This window comes from Scophthalmus maximus, chromosome 1 (assembly GCF_022379125.1).
Source record: "Scophthalmus maximus strain ysfricsl-2021 chromosome 1, ASM2237912v1, whole genome shotgun sequence".
Lineage (NCBI taxonomy): Eukaryota > Metazoa > Chordata > Actinopteri > Pleuronectiformes > Scophthalmidae > Scophthalmus > Scophthalmus maximus.
Window position 1 is genome coordinate 17482377 of NC_061515.1, and position 22212 is coordinate 17504588.

At 42.0% G+C, this 22212-nt stretch overlaps 1 protein-coding gene across 3 annotated transcripts in view; it reads left to right on the plus strand.

Annotated features, from left to right (window-relative positions):
- Positions 1-22212, plus strand: part of LOC118302226 (protein argonaute-3) — a 37153-nt gene that overhangs the window by 7216 nt on the left and 7725 nt on the right. Inside the window, exons 2-18 of one of the 3 annotated variants that reach the window (XM_035628213.2) lie at positions 7040-7211; positions 7379-7499; positions 7664-7872; positions 9270-9406; positions 12886-13020; positions 13179-13266; positions 13614-13761; positions 13939-14058; positions 16300-16443; positions 17283-17416; positions 18148-18332; positions 18857-19016; positions 19191-19281; positions 19431-19625; positions 20347-20481; positions 21085-21186; positions 21971-22170. In XM_035628213.2, coding sequence (XP_035484106.1) covers positions 7040-7211; positions 7379-7499; positions 7664-7872; positions 9270-9406; positions 12886-13020; positions 13179-13266; positions 13614-13761; positions 13939-14058; positions 16300-16443; positions 17283-17416; positions 18148-18332; positions 18857-19016; positions 19191-19281; positions 19431-19625; positions 20347-20481; positions 21085-21186; positions 21971-22170 — 2476 coding nt within the window. Of the gene's footprint in view, positions 1-7039; positions 7212-7378; positions 7500-7663; positions 7873-9269; positions 9407-12885; positions 13021-13178; positions 13267-13613; positions 13762-13938; positions 14059-16299; positions 16444-17282; positions 17417-18147; positions 18333-18856; positions 19017-19190; positions 19282-19430; positions 19626-20346; positions 20482-21084; positions 21187-21970; positions 22175-22212 lie in introns of those variants that run through there. The other 2 variants (XM_035628232.2, XM_035628221.2) reach the window with 2 other exon arrangements.

Here is a 22212-nt window from a genome sequence, read left to right on the forward strand (position 1 = left end):
AGAGCTGGCTTCTCATCGCAGATGATTCCTATCCAGCCCCCAATTCTCCCCCACTCTGTCCCACTGAAAATATTTTCCTGTCGTGTGCACTCCTTCACGTTCACTCGGGCCTCAGGTGTGCCCCCGAGGGGCGTTGTAAACATATTTGCATGTTGTTGCGACTGACCAGGCCTTCATCTCCTTGTCAGTATGTGGCTGCCTGCCTTGTGTTTATCTGCGGCGGAGAGTGGTATTGACTCCCGTGGGTGCCAGACGTAATACTCCTGAGCCTGATGAGGGGGAATAAGAGAGAGGGGAGTCGAACAGTGTCATGTGCATCAATACTTTGTCGTTATCAGTAGCTATCAGTCTTTCTGTGTACGTGTGTGCGTGCCTGTGTGTTTCCACATTCTGCCTGCTGTGACTGACGCCATTGTGCCTCACTGCTGAGCACTCGCCCCTCAAACCTCTCTGGATTAGAAACACAACAGCTGTATTGTGTGTGTGTGTGTGTGTGTGTGTGTGTGTGTGTGTGTGTGTGTGTGTGTGTGTGTGTGTGTGTGTGTGTGTGTGTGTGTGTGTGTGTGTGTGTGTGTGTGTGTGTGTGTGTGTGTGTGTGTGTGTGTGTGTGTGTGTGTGTGTGTGTGTGTGTGTGTGTGTGTGTGTGTGCGCTCGTGCGCGCTCGTTAGCAGCGTGGACGTTTGTGTAGCAGGGGGTGGTTAGCAGGGACTGGATGTCAGCCTCGCTTCTCACTATCCAGTCACTCTGGATCCCGGCCCACTGTGCACAGTGTGACTGTGTCGTGTTGCAAAGCAGCAGAGTGGAATGAGTTCACATTGCTCAGATGTTTCTGAAAAATATTCACTACCAAGAAAAGGGATCACACTTATCGGTGTGCAATATAATATTCATTTGATTCATTGATTCCATTTGCACCTTTGCTTTTTTTTTTATTACAGTTACCTTATTACAGTTACCTGGTGACTCTTAATTAACTAAATTCTATGACCCTGTGTTCGCCATTTACTTTCCATTGATGCAAAGAAACGTATTTAATGTTACTGCCTGCTTATACGATAGAAGAAGAAGCGATTTGACTTGTGAGGTTCATGCTACTAGTTATTATTAATGCATGGTTGTGCTGTGGCTGGACAAATGGAAGAAATTCAGAAAAATACTGACAATAAATTCCAATAAGCTGCCAGACGGTTCCTTTCAAGGAACAAGGGCACAGAACACACACACATCAATGTTAAAAATGCTTTTTCTATGTGTGTGCTGGAAGATTGACGATTGCTTAAACCCGCAAAAGGCGACTGCAGCCCCTCACCGAGCCAGTGGACTTGTGTAAAACTGATCTGCCAAAAAAATCTGCTGTGGAATATGTCCAAAAATGTTGGGTAGCCAGCTGAGCTAACCACACACAAGAGGCACACAAACTAAATTCAGTGCACAGGCAGAAAACTGGAGGTGTGTGTGTGTCTGGAGCATATTGGGCATGCTGATGGGCGGCAGAGGAAAAGTAGATTATGTTGCAGGAGTAGTCTTAATACTGTATTTCTGCCATGAAACAATGTTGCTGTTGGAGTACAGTGTAAGTGACATAAATTCAAGCTGTGCACGGAGGCTGGTCTCTGAAACGGGGAAACTAGCAACATTTAATAGATGTCTTTCAAGGTGTAAGCACATTAAATCATAGGTTTTTGGTTGACTATCATTTTAAAGTTTGTATAATATTGGCGATATTAACAAATGAACAAGTTCCAGTGATCCCTTTAAGCCTTTAGCTGTTACTCTAGGCTTCCCTCTCTTTTATTTATTTATTTTTAACTTCATTTAACAATTTGCGTTTGTGTCTTTGGAGTCACAGAACTGAATCCATTTATATTGTTTGTCTGACTCTGGACTGATGAATATCTAAATGCTTTAAAGGTTACTCTGTAGCTCTTTTCAGCTTTTTGAAAATCAATAGTTCTTGTAGTTCTTTTCTGCATCAGAAGATAAAAGCTTTAATTTTAATTTAAAAAAAAATTGTAAGTAGATATTGCTAACGCCAACGTCCAATCTAATTGAGTAGACTCCAGTTTTACGAACTCCTGACTCCATTTAACTTTTTTGGTCGTAATTAGCTTGAGGGGTTAACTTACATTTTCCAACATTATTCTGTGAATATCTAAATGAGGTATTTAATACAGACAAGAACAATACCATGATTTGTGTTGTTTGTTCACTGTTGTAACCCGCATCAATCTTATTTTGCGGGATTCCAAAGGTTTCACGTACTTTTTTTTACTGTATATGAAATATTCACTGAAGGACAGAACTAACAGTCATAAACACTAGAGCTGCAACAGGTCGAGAAGTAATCGACTACTAAATTATTATTTTTTGATAATCTATGTTCAAGTCGTTTTTACGAAAAAAAGGTAAAACTTATCTGATTTCAGCTTCTTAAATGTGAATATTTTCAGGTTTATTTGCTCCTCTTTATTCTTTGCTCATGACAGTAAACTAAATATTATTTTCACCTTTTTATGGATTTTGTGGACCAAACTACTAATCGAAGAATCGGGAAAATAATCAACAGATTAATCGATAATGAAAATAAGCGTTAGTTATTTGAAATGTACTTTCAATTATTTTACCTGTGACTGTACCTCTTATTAGTTGATGTCCTTTATTGATACAAACCCCACAATGCCATTGGGTAGTAAACTGACAGACATAAATATGTAAAACAGCATGTTTAATCATAAAGCAGCACTAGACCCTGGTTATAGAATGAAGGGGTGTGTTTCACGATAAATGAAAACAAAAATATTCTCGGGTATTTTGGCAATTTCCATCCACATCTACCACAAATTACACTAAAGGAAGGATTTTTATTTGTGGTCATTAAGGACTTTCCCACCTTTGTCATCTCCAAAATGTCTTAGGCTCAGGAAACGAAAGGCATACTTGAAGACAGAGGGCAGATTCAATCTTCACCCCTCTGTTTTGTTAAAGCGTCTCCTTCCTGTAATTATCTGAAAGCGCGGACGCGCAGTGCAGCGTTTCTCGTCTCAACACGGGGAGGTTTCCTCGAATCCTGACACTCGCTTTTGGAAGAGTTAATAAGACATTCGATGTGTGGTTGAGTTTTCACTATTTGTCACAGCAAAGTATAACACGTCACCTACCAGCGGTAGAGGTCATCCCATCCCCGATAAGCTCTTGTTGATTAGTGTTGTGTTTAGTCTCGCAGTAAGTGGATGTTCCTGTAAACTCATGCAAGCATCTGCAGGTGTTGGGGGTTGTACAGCTTCCCACACACATAACAAGCCCAGTCAAGGTCTTAGTCATCATGTAAAACATTACAATAACATGTCCGCACGACAGTTAAACCTCCTTTTCTGACCCCCTCGCTCCCGCTCCTCTGGACAAGCACAGTTGTTATGTCTTTTTATTGAGGGAACAAGATGTACAGATAGGAAGGAGGCATTTGATGTGTTGCGGTTGGATCAGGGTCAGGTTGGCTATTCACAAAATGCTGCAAAAGCCATCTGTGCGACATGCCTCTGGGAGTTTTCAACATCTACGGCCACACAAACACACTTTCCTTGTAAAACAGTGTTTTAAAACTGAATTGATCTCCGTCCACAAACGTTTTTAGCTCAGTGTCAGTTATAATCCTTGTCGATACTTACACCCCTCAGAATCATCAGTAGATTATCTACTCTGCAGTTGGTTGCTTAGTTAAAGAAAATACTATGAACGTGAAACAACAATGGTGAAAACTAAAGGCAGGGGTTTATTTTCTTGGACCCGACAACGAGTTGGAACCCACTTACAGTAGTTGACAGCGTTTTGCCTTCACCGCTCATAGTCGCGTCCTGACTGATAAGAACCAATCAGAAAGCAAATGCTGGTGACTGTGTCCTCATTTCCAAACGTCCATACTGCAACGCAGCCAGGGAGTTTTCAAACTCAAGAGGCCAGCAGCGTTTTTCAAACTTCTCCATTCTAGGAGATCGCATACTCCGGAGTTTCGTGGGCTGCATGTCAGCTTGTTGCCTGCAAGGAATCTGATGTCGTTTCTAAATCACCAAAAATGAAAAAGTGTGTCCAAAGTCAATTTTCTTGTTCTGGTTGTGAAAAGGTTGTACTGCACCACTACCACTTTACAGACCAAAACCTTCAAGGTAAAGATGTAAATGTCACATGTTAACCTACAAAAGTTTGGTCACATTTTCCCAAATACAAAAACATTTGTCAGGTCTTGCGGCCACCGTTGCAAAATGAACCAAAATGCACCAACGTCACAGTGTCTCCAGCATTTCTGCAGGGACACAACCACCCACATCTGCAGGATTCACCGGAAGCCAAAAAATGCAGAGGCAGGCCAAGTATCATGGTGACTGGGACAGCGCTTTGATTGGACCAACACAACTTGTTTGTTTACATGCATGTTTTTGCAATCTCGTCAGGTTGCCGCCAGCCAAACACAAATCGTGACTGTGGGTTGTACGTTGGTTTGAGGTTTGGCCTTGGAGATTTTGCTGTGTGGGTATTAATACTTTGTTTGAATTTGTATCTGTTATGAAAACGTCAGGGAGATTCTGTGCTTGTGCTTGTGCAAAATGCCAAAAGTAGCAACTCTGTGTGTAATGCGGGGAATATGAGCTCATTATTTCAATGACTGTGCAATACTACGGCGACAAATTAGTCTCTGTGTGTGGGTTTCATACAGAAAAACTGAAAACAAGTGGTTGCTTGTGTATGTGTGTGTGCACAAGTGGATGGAAATACCAAAACTTAACCATGTGTGGTCTTTTCTTTACTTTCTATCGCTGTAAAACCCTGTCATTGCTCCCGTAACTCATCCACCATTAAGAAGCAAGATGCCAAAGTGTGTGATTCTCTGCCAGTGGTGACTCTGTGACTCATGCTGAAAGGAAGCCCTTACAGAGAGGCAGATGAAAGGCGGAAAACACCAACTCTGCCCACTCTCTAATCCTGCCACTCCCTGCTATTGCCTTCCTACTCGCCGGCTTCACCAGGACCGTCACAGCACACGATAAAGTGCTCTCAGAAACGGAAGATGCTGTTGGAAGTTTGCATGAAGGACTTTGTGAGGGAGTTCTGACCTAAAATACCCCGAATTGGGAATTAGGTCACACTTCCTGGTAGACAAACCTTATTTGTGTAGCCTTAATGAAGACTTACCAGAATATCTGTCTGTGAAATTGGGCTTACCTCATAAGACTCACCGAGGGGGCCCCACGGGAATTACCATGACAAAAGTTAGTGTGCACATAGTTTTGTGTTAGAGGGACAGCTGTGGTCGGAATTCCAGACTTTTTCCCCCTCATAATTTTATCCCAGCAGGCTATTTCAAACACAAGGCCTTCACCCTCCATCAACCCTGTTAGACTTGACTCCTCAGCCGACCAAATAAAAGGAGCAGGCCAGAAAACACATATTTCCATAGCTCTTCGACTGTAAACAAACAAGTCGGGGTTGCTCATGCTGTCAGCTGTTACCTCACAGGTGGTTTCTTTTCTGTTGCAGGGAGGTTTTGCTGAACTTCCCTTCAGCAGGGCCCACGACTCTTAACATCACCCACGCATGTGAGCCCATGAGTCAAATCGGTGATGATTCACACTCAAACCATGACTCTCATTTATCGGTGACACATTTGGGTCGAGACTGGAGAGCACCAGGCCTACGGCTGTGGAGACAGAAAAAGAAAATTGAATGAAACAGAAAAATAAGGCCATGAGGCCAGGAAGGGAGGATTAATGAGCCTCATCTGAGTTTTTGTGTAAAGATGGCTGTTGTATAACAATAGCAAAACACATGATGGCATTAAAAGTTTTAATCCAGACATTTTATCGGCACATCGGAAAAGCAATTTGTTCCCTCAAGTCTGGTGTGGAGGGCGAACCTCGGCACACCCGAAATAGCACCGACATGAGTGTGGCACAAAGATGAAGAGAACTCGCTGTTTCTGGATCAAAGTGAATCACGTCTAAAGCATCTCGTGATTTTTTTTTTGTGGTTGTGTGTGCATGCGCATGCACATTAATACCATATTGTAGAACAAATGTGAGAGCTGTGAAACACATGTTCTATTGGGTAGCACTAAGACGCAATTAACAGTAATTAATGAGTAACTAGTGTTTCTCTGTTTTGGTCTAAGAACTATTGTGTTGCAAGTTTATTTAATTTTTTTACTTGGATCATTTTGCATTGGATTTTAGTCCTCAATCAAGTCAGAAAGTCCTATCATGAGCCATTACCAAATTATAAATGAGTATAAGAAGTTAAAGTTGCTGAAATATCTTTTTCGTATTAGTCATCTTTGAGGGCCAGGTTGTTTTTGTTTTTTTCCCCCACAGTGAAATTTAGTTGCTTTAGTGGAAACCCTGTGTCACATTATTTAGTTGTTGTATTGCTTTTTCCAAATGCGACGGCGACGTAATTCTTTTGTTTCAGTCTAGATCGCTTCATTCGCCGGTGCACACACTTCCTGTGTCATATGCTGTATACATGGTCAAACGGTTAAATGTGGTTCTGATTATACGTTGGTCCATGTGCTGTTGTTTGCTTTAGAGTTGTTGCATAGTGAAACGCTCAGACCTTTTTTTTCTTTCTTTCTTCATGGGTGTGCGTTGCTCAAATTGAAACTGGCTTAATTCCCCAGATACTTCTATATTCATCTCTGTACTTTTCTCAGTGTATCTGATCAAATTTAAAGTGCACATTGCATCAAGGTGACAGTTTATAGATAATGAGATGCATGTGTGTGTGTGTGTATGTGTGTTTGTGTTGTTAAAAGGTTTAAAATGTCAAATGTGCTCATTCTCCGTGTTTCTCCTATACAGCATCTTATCTTGACATTTGCAATTTCACTGTTTGTTTCTCCCACCATCGGCCACTCGTTTGCTAAACTCCACTTCAAAAAGTAATATATCACATATACAAACAAATAGGCAGTAGAAGACCTATGTATTGCACTCCACTGTTTTACAGTACCTTTGATTAACCAGTGTTTTGTTCCCCCCCCCCCCCCCATCAGGAGCCGTTGGGGCCCAGTCCCTGTTCTCCATGCCTCGGCGGCCTGGCTATGGCACCATGGGGAAGCCCATCAAGCTGCTGGCCAACTGCTTCCAGGTGGAGATCCCCAAGATGGATGTCTACCTCTACGAGGTGGACATCAAGCCTGACAAGTGTCCGCGGCGAGTCAACAGGTACAGTATTTACATTCAGACATGGGCATTTAGCTGATATCTAATGGAGAGCATCTTGCAGCGAGTGAGCACAGAATATCACAGTGTCTTGCCAAATGATAAATGACAGTTGATGGACAATCTTTGACCATGGGGTGGAACTGAAAGCGTGTATGTATGTTACACAGGGAGGTGGTTGACTCTATGGTGCAGCACTTCAAGGTGACAATCTTTGGGGATCGCAGGCCGGTGTACGATGGAAAGAGGAGCCTGTACACAGCCAACCCACTGCCTGTGGCACCTGCAGGGGTGAGCTGGAAACAACACTTAACATACTGCACCACCACAACTACCCGAAACATGCTGCGGTACTCGCACACAGCCCAGGCACATACCTGCATCAAACCTGAACAACTGCCACAAACCTCCTAGTGATCTCACCATCATCCTTTTGTTTCCCTTTCCCCCCACAGGTGGACCTGGACGTCACTCTGCCAGGTGAGGGAGGGAAAGATCGTCCCTTCAAAGTTTCCATTAAATTTGTGTCGCTGGTCAGCTGGCACATGCTCCACGAGGTGCTGACTGGCCGCAGCATGCCTGAGCCTCTGGAGCTGGACAAGCCCATCAGCACCAACCCTGTGCATGCAGTGGACGTGGTCCTGCGACACCTGCCCTCCATGAAGTGAGCAGCTGATGTTCTTATTTGGCCTAGCATAAAGTTTAAAATGAGCTAGGGTTGAGGCCATGTTCTTGGGCCAAAACCAGATAAGGGATTGCAACGTGATTGGTTGTTCACTCTTCTTCGACGTTTGTTATGGCGGTTTGTAACCAGCGTAACAGGCGCATCATCGGCACCTTCTGCTCCGGAGTCTTTCCTTTTCTCTGACAGTGGCAGATATTAAAATGTGGTGGAAAAGCGAAATAAGAGATGAAGTAGATGAAGGGATAATTTGATTGATTGATATTATTTGTTTTTTAAAACCAATATATTGTTTGTTTTGATAGGTTTGAAAAAAAGTTGTCATTTAATGTTAAATGTAGTGTACAACAAACCCTAACCACAACTAAACTTAACCAAATTGAACACAGCATTTAAATGCTTTAAAAAGTGTCAAATCAAAGTAAATATGTGAGATGTTACATCGTTGTCCACCATCTTTGGATATTTGACAATATAAGCGTGTGCAAGCAGTGAACCAATAAACAAGCTTGTTCTCATCGTGTTCTCGTCCTCAGACATACCTCCCTCTAATGACACGTTGGGGCCCAAGTAGAAAATTGTTTGTTATTAGTAGATCATTAGGGGATAATATTAAAGAATGATCTTTAACTAGCTAAACCCCCCCCCCCCCCCCCCCCCCCCCCACACACACACACACACACACACACCCCACCCCACCTCCATCTTCAGTCACCACACAAAGTCAAAACACATTGTGCAAAATGATCCCGATCTTCTGCTCATTGCAAACACTATATATTTGTTTTGTCACAGTGTCATCGATATCGGCTGTCTGATCCCAGCGGAAATCAAACACGGCTTACATGGGCTCCGCTTCATACTTGACCTCACGCCATCTTTCACTCGCTCTGCCAAGCTTTCGGCAAGAGCACAGTTAAACGCAATATCACCAGCGCTTTAATGAAAATCTTTGTTGAAGCATTATTAAAAATCGTTACATCGACACCTTTCATTTAGCTCCGCTTGCAGGTGACGGGGAGCCCGGTGTGTGTCATTGGTATCTTCACACATTGACGGATTCGCTGAGAGAGAAGTACAGTTATTAATCCCGGGCTGAGTAACGAGAGGTTGATGGGTCTGTGCAGTGTCACCACCCTTTAATTTCACGGATGTGTTTTCAGATCATATTGAAGAGCAGCTGAATGTGACACTGTTGACTTACATCTTTAATTCAGGATGTCAGCCAAGTTAACATGTACAGTCGTCTCCTTCCCTATTTACTCCATTATCTCCTCCTTTACTTTGACCCCCCCATAACCTCCATCTTATTTTTCATCATTTTATTCACTTTGCTCTGTTTTTATTTTTATTTTTAATTTCTAATTATCTCCATCAAGGTACACTCCGGTGGGTCGATCCTTCTTCTCAGCCCCAGAGGGCTATGACCATCCCCTGGGAGGTGGCAGGGAGGTTTGGTTTGGCTTCCATCAGTCCGTGCGTCCTGCCATGTGGAAGATGATGCTTAACATTGATGGTGAGAACCAATCTTCATTGTTTGCCACGCTCTGATTTTGCTGCGACGGCTCCCCAGAGGTACAAAATGGCTTCGCAGCTTCAACAATATAAATGCAAACAGTTGTTTTTAAGGCTTTGCCGCCTCAAACACAGTAAGATGTAGTTTCACAATGTTTTCTTTGTTTAAACAATAAAACTGTCCTCTCTGGTTCGTTCACGGAGAAATTATTTTCTTTGTTCCTCTGGGGAAATGAGATTTTAATAATTAAACAGATTGATTAGACTGACATGGAGCCTCTGTGATACAAGCTATTTTTAGAAATGTGTGCATGATCAGTTTACTTTCATCGATGTTATGTTTGAGGAAATTTAATAGCGGTATTTAACATGGATTCAATATGACAGCGTCGTGCTCACGAGAAAGCTAATATTTCATTAGAGCTGAATGAGGCTTTTTCCTCATAGTGGAGGCTCAAGTTATGGTAGTACTCAAGAGTTTAACTGGGATATATTTGTTTTTTGTCGTGGACATTTTTGGCATCAAATCAAACTTGAAACTTGCTGCTTGCTTTAGTTTTTTTTTTAGTTCTTGGTGAAGATGTTGCTTTTCTGCTGCCATCAGGTTATTTAGCTGTAGACCAGCAGAGTTATTAATCCAGGCTGCTTTTAGACATTCACTGAAGTGTGGACGTTTTCCTGAAGTTTCCTGGAAGGCCTGTATGTGAGTACGCAACTGCTGCCCCAGACATTTTCCGCAACTTTTCCTGCCAGCCCCCCATGTCAAATTTCTGAGAGTATACAGCACGAAAGATCTCTGGAAGATTCACAGCGGACGAGTGGCCGTGTTGATGACTGTAAAAAAAAAAAACGCCGCTTTCCACAGCGGACCGATTGTCACGTCCTGCTTCCTGCGTGCTCTAACCAGAAGCTACAGAATGTCCCGGAAATCTTCCTGTTGGTGTGGACGCGTCTGACTCAGACAGTCTCCAGCTGCTTTGACCATATGTGACAGGCAAACAAAATGTCCAGACTAATTTTTCTGGACATTTTTTCGGAATTCATGTCTGAAAAGGGCCTCAATGGAGCAGTTCTCCTGTCTCAGTTTTTTGGGATATGAATTGAATGGTTCGAGAGCTAGCTCCAGCTCGGGCCCCTTGTCTGCAAAAAATCTGTTTGATGACCTGGATCAGTGAGCTACTCTTTCAATCTGTTGTTATTTGTAGGAAAATGTGTAACAGAACAGGTGGTGGAGAATGTGTTTGGCCATACCACACTGCAGACTAAGGCTCTGCTGTGCAAAAGAGAAAGTGTGTTAGTGTGAGAGTGATAGAGGAGCTAAGAGGAAGGAAGGTTCTTAGCTGGATGGGAACTGACTACTTGGTTGCTGTGGAGACAGAAGGCAGCTTGAGTGTGTGTGTGTAGTTGTGCCTTCATGAGTTAGACTGGTGGGTGTTGCTGGGGTCAGGAGGGTAGATGTGTGGAGCATTTCCTTTAGACAGCTTTTGTTTTGCTCTGAGTGCTTGAAGCGGCTCTATTTAAATCTTTCCCTCTCTACTCCCTCGTTCTCTCTTTGTTTCATTTTCCCGCCTTCTCATCCTTGGAAATCAATTGGTCACCTCGAGCCCCTTGTATGCTCTCCAATGACAAACCAGAACAGCAACTATTTTGCGAAGCATTTGATAAATAACCCCTTCAACGTGGCAGGGCGATATAGGTAAATGTTCATATTAGTTGTTTCTCGTACCTTTTGGGTTAACTGATTAATCGATGTAGTTTTTATTTGAAAAATATTTAATTAGTTCAAAAAGTGAACTAATTATATTTGGTTTGTGGACAAAACAAAACATCATCTCTGGGTTTGGGAAACATGATCAACATTTTTCACAATTTTATGACAATTTATGAACTAAATGATTCATCGAGAAAATAATGGACAGATTAATGGATAACCCAAATAATGTGTTTATTCTACAAAATTGCGTGTAAAAACTAAAAGTTTGATTTTTGTACTTCATCATTTTATCTACTGACAGACTCCATATGAAGTCATGATGAACCATTTTATTTCCATCTCGTATTTTAACACAACAAACAGGTGATCTTCCCGGCTCACAGCTCCAAGCATCACAGCAACACTTTCCGTTAGTTTTTTCTCTGAAAATGACAGCGGTCAGATCAGTTAAGAAAAGCATCTACTGAGCTTTATTTCATGTTGAGCTGAAAGGAAAAAAAACCTGCTCCCATCGCCTTCTTCAGCTCCTCATTCTCCCCTTCGATTGTGATGCATTCTTAGCGCAAGTTGAAAAACAAACAAGTGACGCTGGACTTCTAATCCACTGTTGTGGGATCATGGCATTTTATTCATCAAAGAACGATAGAGGATGATAGAGGAAATTCATACATTTAGAAGGATTTTTCCATCAATGCTACAAGTACACTATTTTGACACACTGCGAACATAGATGGATAAATGTTAAACCAGTGGACTGCACATACACACTTAAGGTGAATGGACTAATGAAGGGCAGGAATCAGACTCCTGTGTCTTTGAGAGGGTCACATTATACACACTCACCCAACTGTAAAGCTTTAAGTGATCAATGATCAGGAAGAATATATGTATATAAATGCAACGTCCTCCCAAACATTCAACAAGTTAATTATCAAACAAGATGAAGCAGATTACTTGTCAATAATGCAATCTCAAACTACACGAGCAACTAAGCAGGCAACAGATTGCTTGCATAAGTCATTGGGGATCTATTGGAGACTCGGGATCCGCTCCACTAGTCACTTGTACTCTACATCCTCCACAGCTCCTCATTCCTTTCCAGAACGAAAGAGCATATGTGGGTTTTCATCCAGTCTCAATTATATAATCAACGGCTGGCAGGACACCAAATTAAACCCCAATCTACTCCAAATTAAACTGATTGCTTTTTTTCTCTTACACTGCCATCTAGTGGCTGAGTATTATTAGTGTGGTATTTTTTCTCAATAAATAGTCAGAAACACTGTCAATTAATATTATTTCTTGACCTCAGTTCATAAGAGTGATGATGTGCTGACACCCACTTTTAAATGTACAGTATATGTTCTGTCGTATGTAGATGAATGATTTGGCGTATTATTACGGACGCCTAACTAGATGTTTTGGTCCAGTCTGCATTTTATAGTTTTCCTCCACTTATGTCTGCCGGTTTTCTTCCACCACAATGTAAGGGCAACTCCAGTGATGTAACCGACGCCCACTCCAATTTGGTCTAAAGGAATCATCAGGACAGCTTTAATTTTGTTTCCCTCACAGTCTGAGCCCGAGGTTAATACTAAACAAAAGAGAAATGGTAAACATGTAATGCTATTTAAATGTTAAGCTATGATGTATCAACAGTCAGTGGTGTAATATTGTTTGATTTCAGTATCAGGTCGTTGTTATTCAGTGATGTATGATAGCACAGCATGTTTTAAATGACTCTCGTCCTTCATTTTATCTTTCAGTGTCTGCCACCGCATTTTACAAGGCCCAGCCTGTCATCCAGTTCATGTGTGAAGTGCTGGACATCCACAACATTGACGAGCAGCCTCGCCCTCTCACAGACTCACACCGGGTCAAATTCACCAAAGAAATCAAAGGTGAAGCCAGGGGGTTAAAGCGAGTCAGAACAGATGAATGAAAATGCATTCTGTGCGCTGGGATCAGGGGGCAGATTGAACAAGGAAAGCAAATGTTGCAGCCAGCCACAAACGGACACATTTTTGATGCCACGCCAACTCTTTGTGTTAATCACCAGGTTTGAAGGTGGAGGTGACACACTGTGGAACAATGCGGAGGAAGTACCGTGTCTGCAACGTGACCCGTCGGCCTGCGAGCCATCAAACGTGAGTCAGCCTCCCGGGTGGGAGAGGGAACAGGGGACACACGTCGTGTGTGATCACCACTTTAGCACCGAAAGAAAAACCAAAACCCAGATAATGGCTGACTCATCTGACTACCATGCGGTCAACATTATTCAGTTATTAGTGAAGTAGATGTGCGGAAACTGATTTGCAGTGTTGTCATCAAGAGTCAAATATGTCCCTTTGTGTATCCCTTTATAACACTAACCAGACATCAAACAACAAAATGCTTTGGGTTCAGATATTTAATGATATTTATATAGTGATTGTAAACTTCGATTGGCAGATGGCTATAAAGCTAAGTGTGCTTTTCTTTTTTTTCTCGGCAGGTTCCCTCTACAGTTGGAAAACGGTCAGACCGTCGAGCGTACTGTAGCCCAGTACTTCAGGGAGAAGTACAACCTGCAGCTAAAGTACCCACATTTGCCCTGTCTACAAGTGGGCCAGGAGCAAAAGCACACCTACCTTCCCCTGGAGGTGAGAGAAAATGTTATTCCTCTTTGTTATGGGGTCTTGTATTGAAGCTCCCAGGTGTATCATCTGTGTGAATATGAAGCAGGCTAGCTGCAGAAAAAAAATCTCTTGGTGGCATAATAAGAATGAAAATTATTTAAAAAATGCATGTTTAAATATTTGCCTATTTTTTTTTTGCAGGTGTGTAACATTGTAGCAGGACAACGATGCATCAAGAAGCTGACAGATAATCAGACCTCCACAATGATCAAAGCCACAGCTCGCTCTGCCCCCGACAGACAAGAGGAGATCAGCAGGCTGGTGAGTCGAGGTGACGCCTGCTGAATCATGGTGTCATAGACGCCATGTTTAAATATGGAGTTCGAAAAATGATATACGCAAAGCGCTATTTTAGAGGTCGTTATTTCTTAATAATTTCTTACAGTTTTTTTTAGAAAGAAGAATCTAGTTTGGCCAACTAGTATTCATTTTCTGACACTCATTTATTTGGTTAGTTGTGTTGGGTTTATTATTTAGGACGGAGTATCAAGGCCAATTAAAAGGGAAACAAATCAGAGAATGAAGTCATAATATAACAAGAATACAGTCATAATTGTAGAGGGGAAACAGCACCACATTATCATAAGTATCAAGACTTTGAAAAGAGTGCAAGAAACTGTCTTATATTATAAAGAACAAACATCCTTGTGGAGGAGAAAATGGCTGGTAATTTTTTTTTCCTCCAAATGATTATTTGAATCATTTAATTGTGACGTGTTATTTATTCTTGAAATCTCAGATTGTTTTTCCCTTCAATATGGCCCCAATAAAGTCAGTCGTGATTATTGACTTCCAGGTGAATTTGGGAGAAATTGCTCAAGTTAACCTCAGTGATTATTTATGACAACATTGCCACAAGCATCCACCATCATTCACATCGCTAGGTCGAGATTATAGACGTCAACTTGTCGGGCGATCGTGATCTGCAGGAGGCAGGTGTGGTCACTGCCCAAGACAAAATGCCACCTGTGAGGTTAAAGTCAGGGCAAGAAAGTCCCTGTATGCAGGAATAATCTATGATCTAGTAAAATCATAGATCGACCATAGAGACTATTTCAATGTTGATTTTGGGAAGTTGCATCCAGACAGCACAACACAACGGTGGCCATTATGAAACGGCTGCGTTGCTAGGCTTGTCAACATCCGGTTGCCACGCTGCTCATCTTGATATCAAACAGCTTGTTTTGTAATCCCCTCTCCCAGATTCTCAGTTTGAATTGTGAACAGAAGCATATCTGAGGGCTTGTCCATCACATTTGGCAGTTACAAGGCAGTTCTGCCTGGGGTCAACCAAACACCAGAGTCATAACAACCCCACTTGGTGTGAGGCTGCTCTGCTGCAGTGCCGGCAGGCTATTGCTTGTGGAGAGATTGACGGGCTGTTCTCCGACTGCCTCTGGCCACCATCAGATTAGTAATGCACATTCGGCAGCTGTTGTATTACACCACATCTCTCTCGGGAGTGAAATGACTTGGACTTGCTCTCAGGAAATCACCGTAGACGTCACTGGGCTGGTGTTTCCATTTAGAAGCTGACAAGGTGGAGTGGGTGGAATAGCAGAGGTTTAGATGCAGAAAAGGACAAAACCAGCAGATGAGCTAGTGTCAGTCTGATCCACATAATGAATTCATGATGGATATAGATTTGGATATCTAGCCAGCTTGGCTGATCATGTACCCTTATGCTTGTAGTCATTTTGGATTAGGGTGCTGACACCTGACATTCTGTGGCTCGTCACCAGTTTCTCATTTCATTTTTCCACCAACATTCTAGAAAAATAATTAAAAAGATAAGTGCAAAAGAGAAACTCCATTAAAAAAAAAGAAGTAAAACGCTGTGTCACATGTAGTCTACACTGGTTATTAACAACAACTCAATCAAGTGTGTTTAAAGTTTGACTTTTGGGGAACCACGCTCATTTGACCAGAAGCTGTTTAGTATAATGACGGGAAACTGAGAGAAAGAGCTAGCCTAGCTTGTTTTTACACTTGAATTTCTGCATGGAATAAACATAAGAGATGTAACATGTTAAAGGGGCAGGAAGCGATACACTTTTTGTAAAAATCAGTGAATATTACCTCACAGTCAGCTAGTTGTCGTTTCTGTGTGCGGCATAAATAAAAAAATCCAGTTTTTATGAAACATCACTCCCCGACACCGGAGGGACAAGCTTTCTCCAAAATCGCTTGCTGCCCCTTTCAATTAGTAGTCACATTGTGTTACTTACTGAATGAGCCAAGCTAGTCGTTTCCATCTGTTTCAAGTCTTTATGCTAAGCTAAGCTATCCTAACTAGCTGCTGACTGTAACCTGATTCTAACAGACAGATATTAGAGCGTTATTGCTGTTCTCAAACTCTCAACAAGAAGGCAAAATTTGTGCGACCAAAACAAGCCACAATGAGCATTCAGGTAAAGGAAACTCCCGCAGAACTCATGGCTGAACACTATAACCTTTATTAGTTGCTGATCTGACGTGTCAACTTTTCCCACTCCCTCGCAGGTGCGTAGTGCCAACTACGAGGCCGACCCGTTTGTGCAGGAGTTCCAGTTCAAAGTGCGCGACGAGATGGCCCATGTGACGGGGCGAGTGCTACCCGCCCCCATGCTGCAGTACGGCGGCAGGGTGAGCACAGAGCACTTTATGGTACCCTTCTTTTAAATCACGCCCATTCTCTCTGTTTGTCTGACACGCTCTCCCCATCCTCAGCCTTTATCCCACCGTCTCTAAGGGGAACTAACTCACTGGCTTCTGTTTGAACTTCATGGTGTCAGTCTTCTTTTTTTTTCTTCTTCTTCTTGTGGTTGAGTCTCTGTAGTGCAAACTATGATTCCACCTTTAAAAACCCTATAGATTAAGGTAATTGATGTATCAGTTTCAAACAGAGCAGGAAATGCTTTGTCCATTTGTCAAACAGAATTGTTTTGAATAAAGTAAGAATACCTAAATCATGATTGGACAGCTTCAGAAGTATACAGTGGATCATATGACATAACCTGATGTTAATCTTCCCTAATGAACTTAAAAACAAGTTTAAAAAAGAAGCAGTCTATTGAGACTGAACCACATTGTTGATTAACAACTGTCTGTTTATCTTGTCTGAGCAGACACACATTTATTAATGTACATTTTGTGTGTTGCAGACACCATTACGCACACAACACTGAGCATGAAACGCATCTTACACGCTATAGCTTCCATCACATTAGTGCATCACACTTTGATCATTGTTATTTTTCTTGAAATTTAAAATGTATATCCACTGTTTCTTGATGTGTTGTTTTATTTATTTTGTTTTTAAGAAAATTATTTTGAATACTTTTTGGTGTGGATGAAGAGTGCGCGTGGTTCCGGTGGTGTTGCAGAAGATAAGAGTGTATGTGAGTGCGTGCGCACTTTGTGTTTCCGTTCTGTCACCAGTGTGGATGTGAGTGTTTGCCCACCTCATAGGGAGTACATGTGGTGAGACTGCCATGTTGTTTCAGAATCGTACTGTAGCCACACCTAGCCACGGGGTGTGGGACATGAGAGGGAAGCAGTTCCACACCGGGGTGGAGATCAAGATGTGGGCCATTGCTTGCTTTGCCACACAGAGGCAGTGTCGGGAAGAAATCCTAAAGTACGGTTATTATTATTTACTTATACGTGTTTTTCTCCTGGAATATTTTCAAGCTGTATTTCTGAGATTCATGCATAGTCTAGTGAATAATTTTCCCACGGTCAGAGATACACATCGCCATAGCAACACCATCTCTATACCTGCCTCTACTGTATCTGCAGAGCCGTAGTTCACATATGACTGTGGCAGGCGGAAGGATAAGTAGTTCCTATCAACCGGGGCATTATTTAGATTATCCTGGTGATAGCTGGTTACTTTGTGCTGTGTCACGTGTTGATGATAAAATACACATTTTATAATAATAATACAACATATTTTGATATGAGAATCAGCCCTAGAACAGGTAACGTAGTAATTGGAAGTATCAATATTTCAATATCAATCTGCACATTCACATCACAATCAACTTTCAGTAGAAACTGTGACTTTCTGTGAATGACGTGCAAAATAATAGCAGACACAGTCAGAATGTAATTAATTAACCGTTTGATTTTTTTAAATGATTTATTTACATAATAATATTTACTTATATAATGATATCATATAAAATAACTTATAATATTCATTTATATCATATTATTTACATTATAAACATCTAGCTATTTGTACTCGGGTGTCAAATATGGTCTGAAATAAATCTAAATTTGAGTCTGGAAAATGAATGGTTAGGAACCATTGAAGCTCTTCCAGCACCACTCTCCTGACTTCGCTCCCTGTTCTCTCGCCTGCAGGGGTTTCACAGACCAGCTACGCAAAATCTCAAAGGACGCTGGGATGCCCATCCAGGGTCAGCCGTGTTTCTGCAAGTACGCCCAGGGAGCGGACAGCGTGGAGCCCATGTTCCGACACCTGAAGAACACCTATGCCGGACTGCAGCTCATCATTGTCATCCTGCCGGGAAAGACTCCGGTCTACGGTGAGAGAACCGCTTCCAAATAAACATTAAACCAGAGCAGAGAGGCGCTTGTGGAAACACTAATGCTATTCTTGGAACGAATGTCAGAGCAATATTCCCTACTCCTCAGCTTCCCAAATGCACAGTATGTCAATAAGACAGCCATGTTGAGGGAGGTGTGCTGCACACACTATTAAAAATATTCTTTCTAAATATATATTTATTATTAATATAATTTTATATTTTTAATGTTTTGTGTATTTTTCCCAGAATATAAGAACAATTTTAGCAAACTTAAAGTGTTTGCTTGTAAGACTGCTCTTTTATCTTTTATACTTTATAAATGTTTATGTATTTAACAGTGACTTGTACAGCTTTGAAGTAGATGACTGAGTATTAGTTGAATACTTTTCCCCTGCTTTCGTCAATCATCCACTATGAGGGCTAGATTTTTAAAAAGTGACATTAACATCATTACATGCGCTACTTCTACAAGGTAGACATATTTTAAGATTTTGAATATACACATTTTTCATCACATATAGCGGAGGTGAAGCGCGTGGGAGACACCCTCCTTGGCATGGCCACGCAGTGCGTTCAGGTGAAGAACGTGGTGAAGACGTCGCCTCAGACCCTCTCCAACCTCTGCCTCAAGATCAACGTGAAGCTGGGAGGCATCAACAACATCCTGGTGCCTCATCAGCGGTCCGTCATGCTCTCTCCCTCTGCTCTTTAATGGCCCTGCCATAGTAATGCTTGTTTAAACTGCCCTGTAATGCTGATAATATTAAATCAGATGCCATTGTAGCATGCATGCTACCATACAATATTTGTATTGTGAGTATAATCCATGTCTTTTCTATGTTTCTCAATCAATAGACCTTCAGTGTTTCAGCAGCCAGTCATTTTCTTGGGAGCAGATGTTACACATCCACCTGCTGGAGATGGAAAGAAGCCTTCAATTGCAGCAGTGAGTTTTTTTTCCTCTTCATTTCCCACATGAAATTCTCTCTTGACAGGCATCTCTATCTCTTACTCCATCCTGCACTCATCCATCTCCTCCTTTCACTGCCACACCTCACTCGTGCTCCTTCCGCTCCTCCCCTCCCTCTCTTCTAGGTGGTGGGCAGTATGGACGCCCACCCCAGCAGGTACTGTGCCACCGTGCGAGTCCAGAGGCCCAGGCAGGAGGTCATCCAGGACCTGGCCTCCATGGTGCGGGAGTTGCTCATCCAGTTCTACAAGTCGACCCGCTACAAGCCCACCAGGATCATTTTCTACAGAGATGGAGTTTCAGAAGGCCAGTTCAGACAGGTAAGCTCCATTAAACTTCTTTCACGAAGAGATTTTTACGACGGCGTATTAGCTAATGGTGATATTCAGAGAGAAAAAAAGGAAGAATTTCTGACAGTTTAAATTTACAAGAAAAAAAAAACTTGGATAGTCTCTGAGATTAAAGTGGTAAAATTATGAGGAAAAAAATGCAGATATTTTCTGAGATTAAACTGGTAAATTTACGAGGTTTTTTTTGTATGATTGGGTATGTTTTCTGGCTGTGTAGCCGATGGATACTGGTGAGGATGTGTGTGCCTGGACTGGCATGACACCTCAAATTAAAATCTATGAGCATATTCCAAAAATGTTTTTCAATGACAAATTATTTAAATGCACAATATGTAATTTTCTGCCACGAGGGATCTCTCAGTCAAGTTACGAGAAATGGTGAAGTAGCAAGGGAGCATGGGACTTTTCATCAACACCCCTGCTGTCAGTCTCCAGTGGTAGGATTAGGATTGCTTCTTTACCTTGATCTGTCTTCAGCAGACCCTTTGATTAAATCATGTTAAAATATTGATTTTTTTTTTACATGAAACTGCTTTATCAGTGTTTTTTCAGACACTGTTCAGCAGATACACGACTTCACCTCCAATGATACTCCTAAGTTTCTGGCTTTTAACCTATGAAGTTGGTCTTTTTTCCTAAGGGATAGTTTTATAAATGATTGATGGTGAATTTTTTCCGCTGGCTTCCTCAGGTGCTGTATTATGAGCTGCTGGCCATTCGCGAGGCCTGTATCAGCCTGGAGAAGGAGTACCAGCCTGGCATCACCTACATTGTTGTACAAAAACGCCACCACACACGCCTCTTCTGCGCTGACCGCAACGAAAGAGTGAGTCTCAACCACACGCAAACATCTGCACAAAAAGCACAGGGATGCTCCCCATAATAGCCAGTACACAGCGTTATGTGTCAGTCCAATATTCTTCTTTTTTTTAATGCTCTGTGCTGACACAGCTACTCGAAATGGGCCTCCATAATTACCTTTAGTTATCAATTGGACTGGGCTATTCACCCCCTTAGCTCTGTAATTACATTCGATTAAAGCATTAGGGACCAGCGCAAACCGAGAGCTCTGGAGTGGCACTCAAGGCCCCGTAGAGGAAGACTTCGCTTGTAACAACCTTATTTTCAGAGCACACACACTCTCATACAGAAAATGAGCCTCTCTGGACCATTAAGCTTTTAATTGGTTGGTTGGATGCACTTGGTAAACCTTTTTCCCGGGTCGGTCATCAACTAGTTCTGTTTTCAACAGTTGTTGTTTTTTTTCCTTTCAGACCTCATTTGGTGCTTTTAAAAGTTTTTTTTTTCTGTTGAACTTTTCCTGTACCTTTTTACTCTCTGTTTTTGTTAAGTTTTGTGAAACATGGGAAAATAAAGACATTCGAATTGCATTAGAAAGGACTAACTGGCTTTAATTTGCTTTTATCAGGTCGGTCGTAGCGGAAACATTCCGGCTGGTACGACCGTGGATACAGACATCACCCATCCGTACGAGTTTGACTTTTACCTCTGCAGTCACGCTGGAATACAGGTCAGACCAAACCCCCTGTCCTCTCTGCCCAGACTGCCACCTCCTTCAGCAGTGTTTCATCACTCCGATAAAATCTTCACGTCTGAAGACTGCAGGCTTTTGCGTGCATTGTTTTAATAGATGGAGAAATACGTCATTATCTTTTATTTCTCCTTTTCTCGTGATCATCTGAACTTGGAGACCCCCTCCTCCTCCTCTGCAAACTTTATCTGTGATTCATATATGTTGGTTTTGATCATTTTCGAGTGTCTTAAGAAGACTTTTCTTTTTTAGATCATGGGAAGGTATGGTGCAGTCTTATCTAGTTGATATCAAGGGCACCCTCGCCTCCTCATTGACTGTGTAAAATGACTTAAAAACAGGGAAGAGCTGTATATAAAAAATTATATTCTACGATCAGTTGCAGAAATTTACAACATTAGGCCACGGAAACCTGAGGCTCATCTTAACCTGCTAACCATCGTTTTAGTTTCATTACTTTTTTAAGACTGCTCTCTTATTTTATATACTTTTTATACTATTCCCCTGCTATTCTCCCACTTTGATGGCCAGACTTAAAAAAAAGTGACAAGCATTGGCAAACTTCTGCAGCAGCGCATACCTGCCTGTTTGTATCTTTAACTCGGACATCACCCAAGTTATGTGCTGGCAGTATTCTTGTCCTTAAGACACTGTCATAGTGTATATATTATATGAGTTGTTACACATAAAGGTTAAAGATTAAAAAACTTGAATCTTGAGTCCAATAGTAGTATAATTGGGTAATTTGGTTGTTTTCCTCCAGGGCACCAGTCGGCCCTCCCACTACCATGTACTGTGGGATGACAATTGTTTTACCGCTGACGAGTTCCAGCTGCTCACCTACCAGTTGTGCCACACCTATGTGCGCTGCACCCGCTCAGTCTCCATCCCTGCGCCAGCCTACTACGCCCACCTGGTGGCCTTCCGCGCCCGCTACCATCTGGTGGACAAAGAGCATGACAGGTGAGGGGGGCAGATAGTGAGCGCAGGTCCTGAACATTGTCC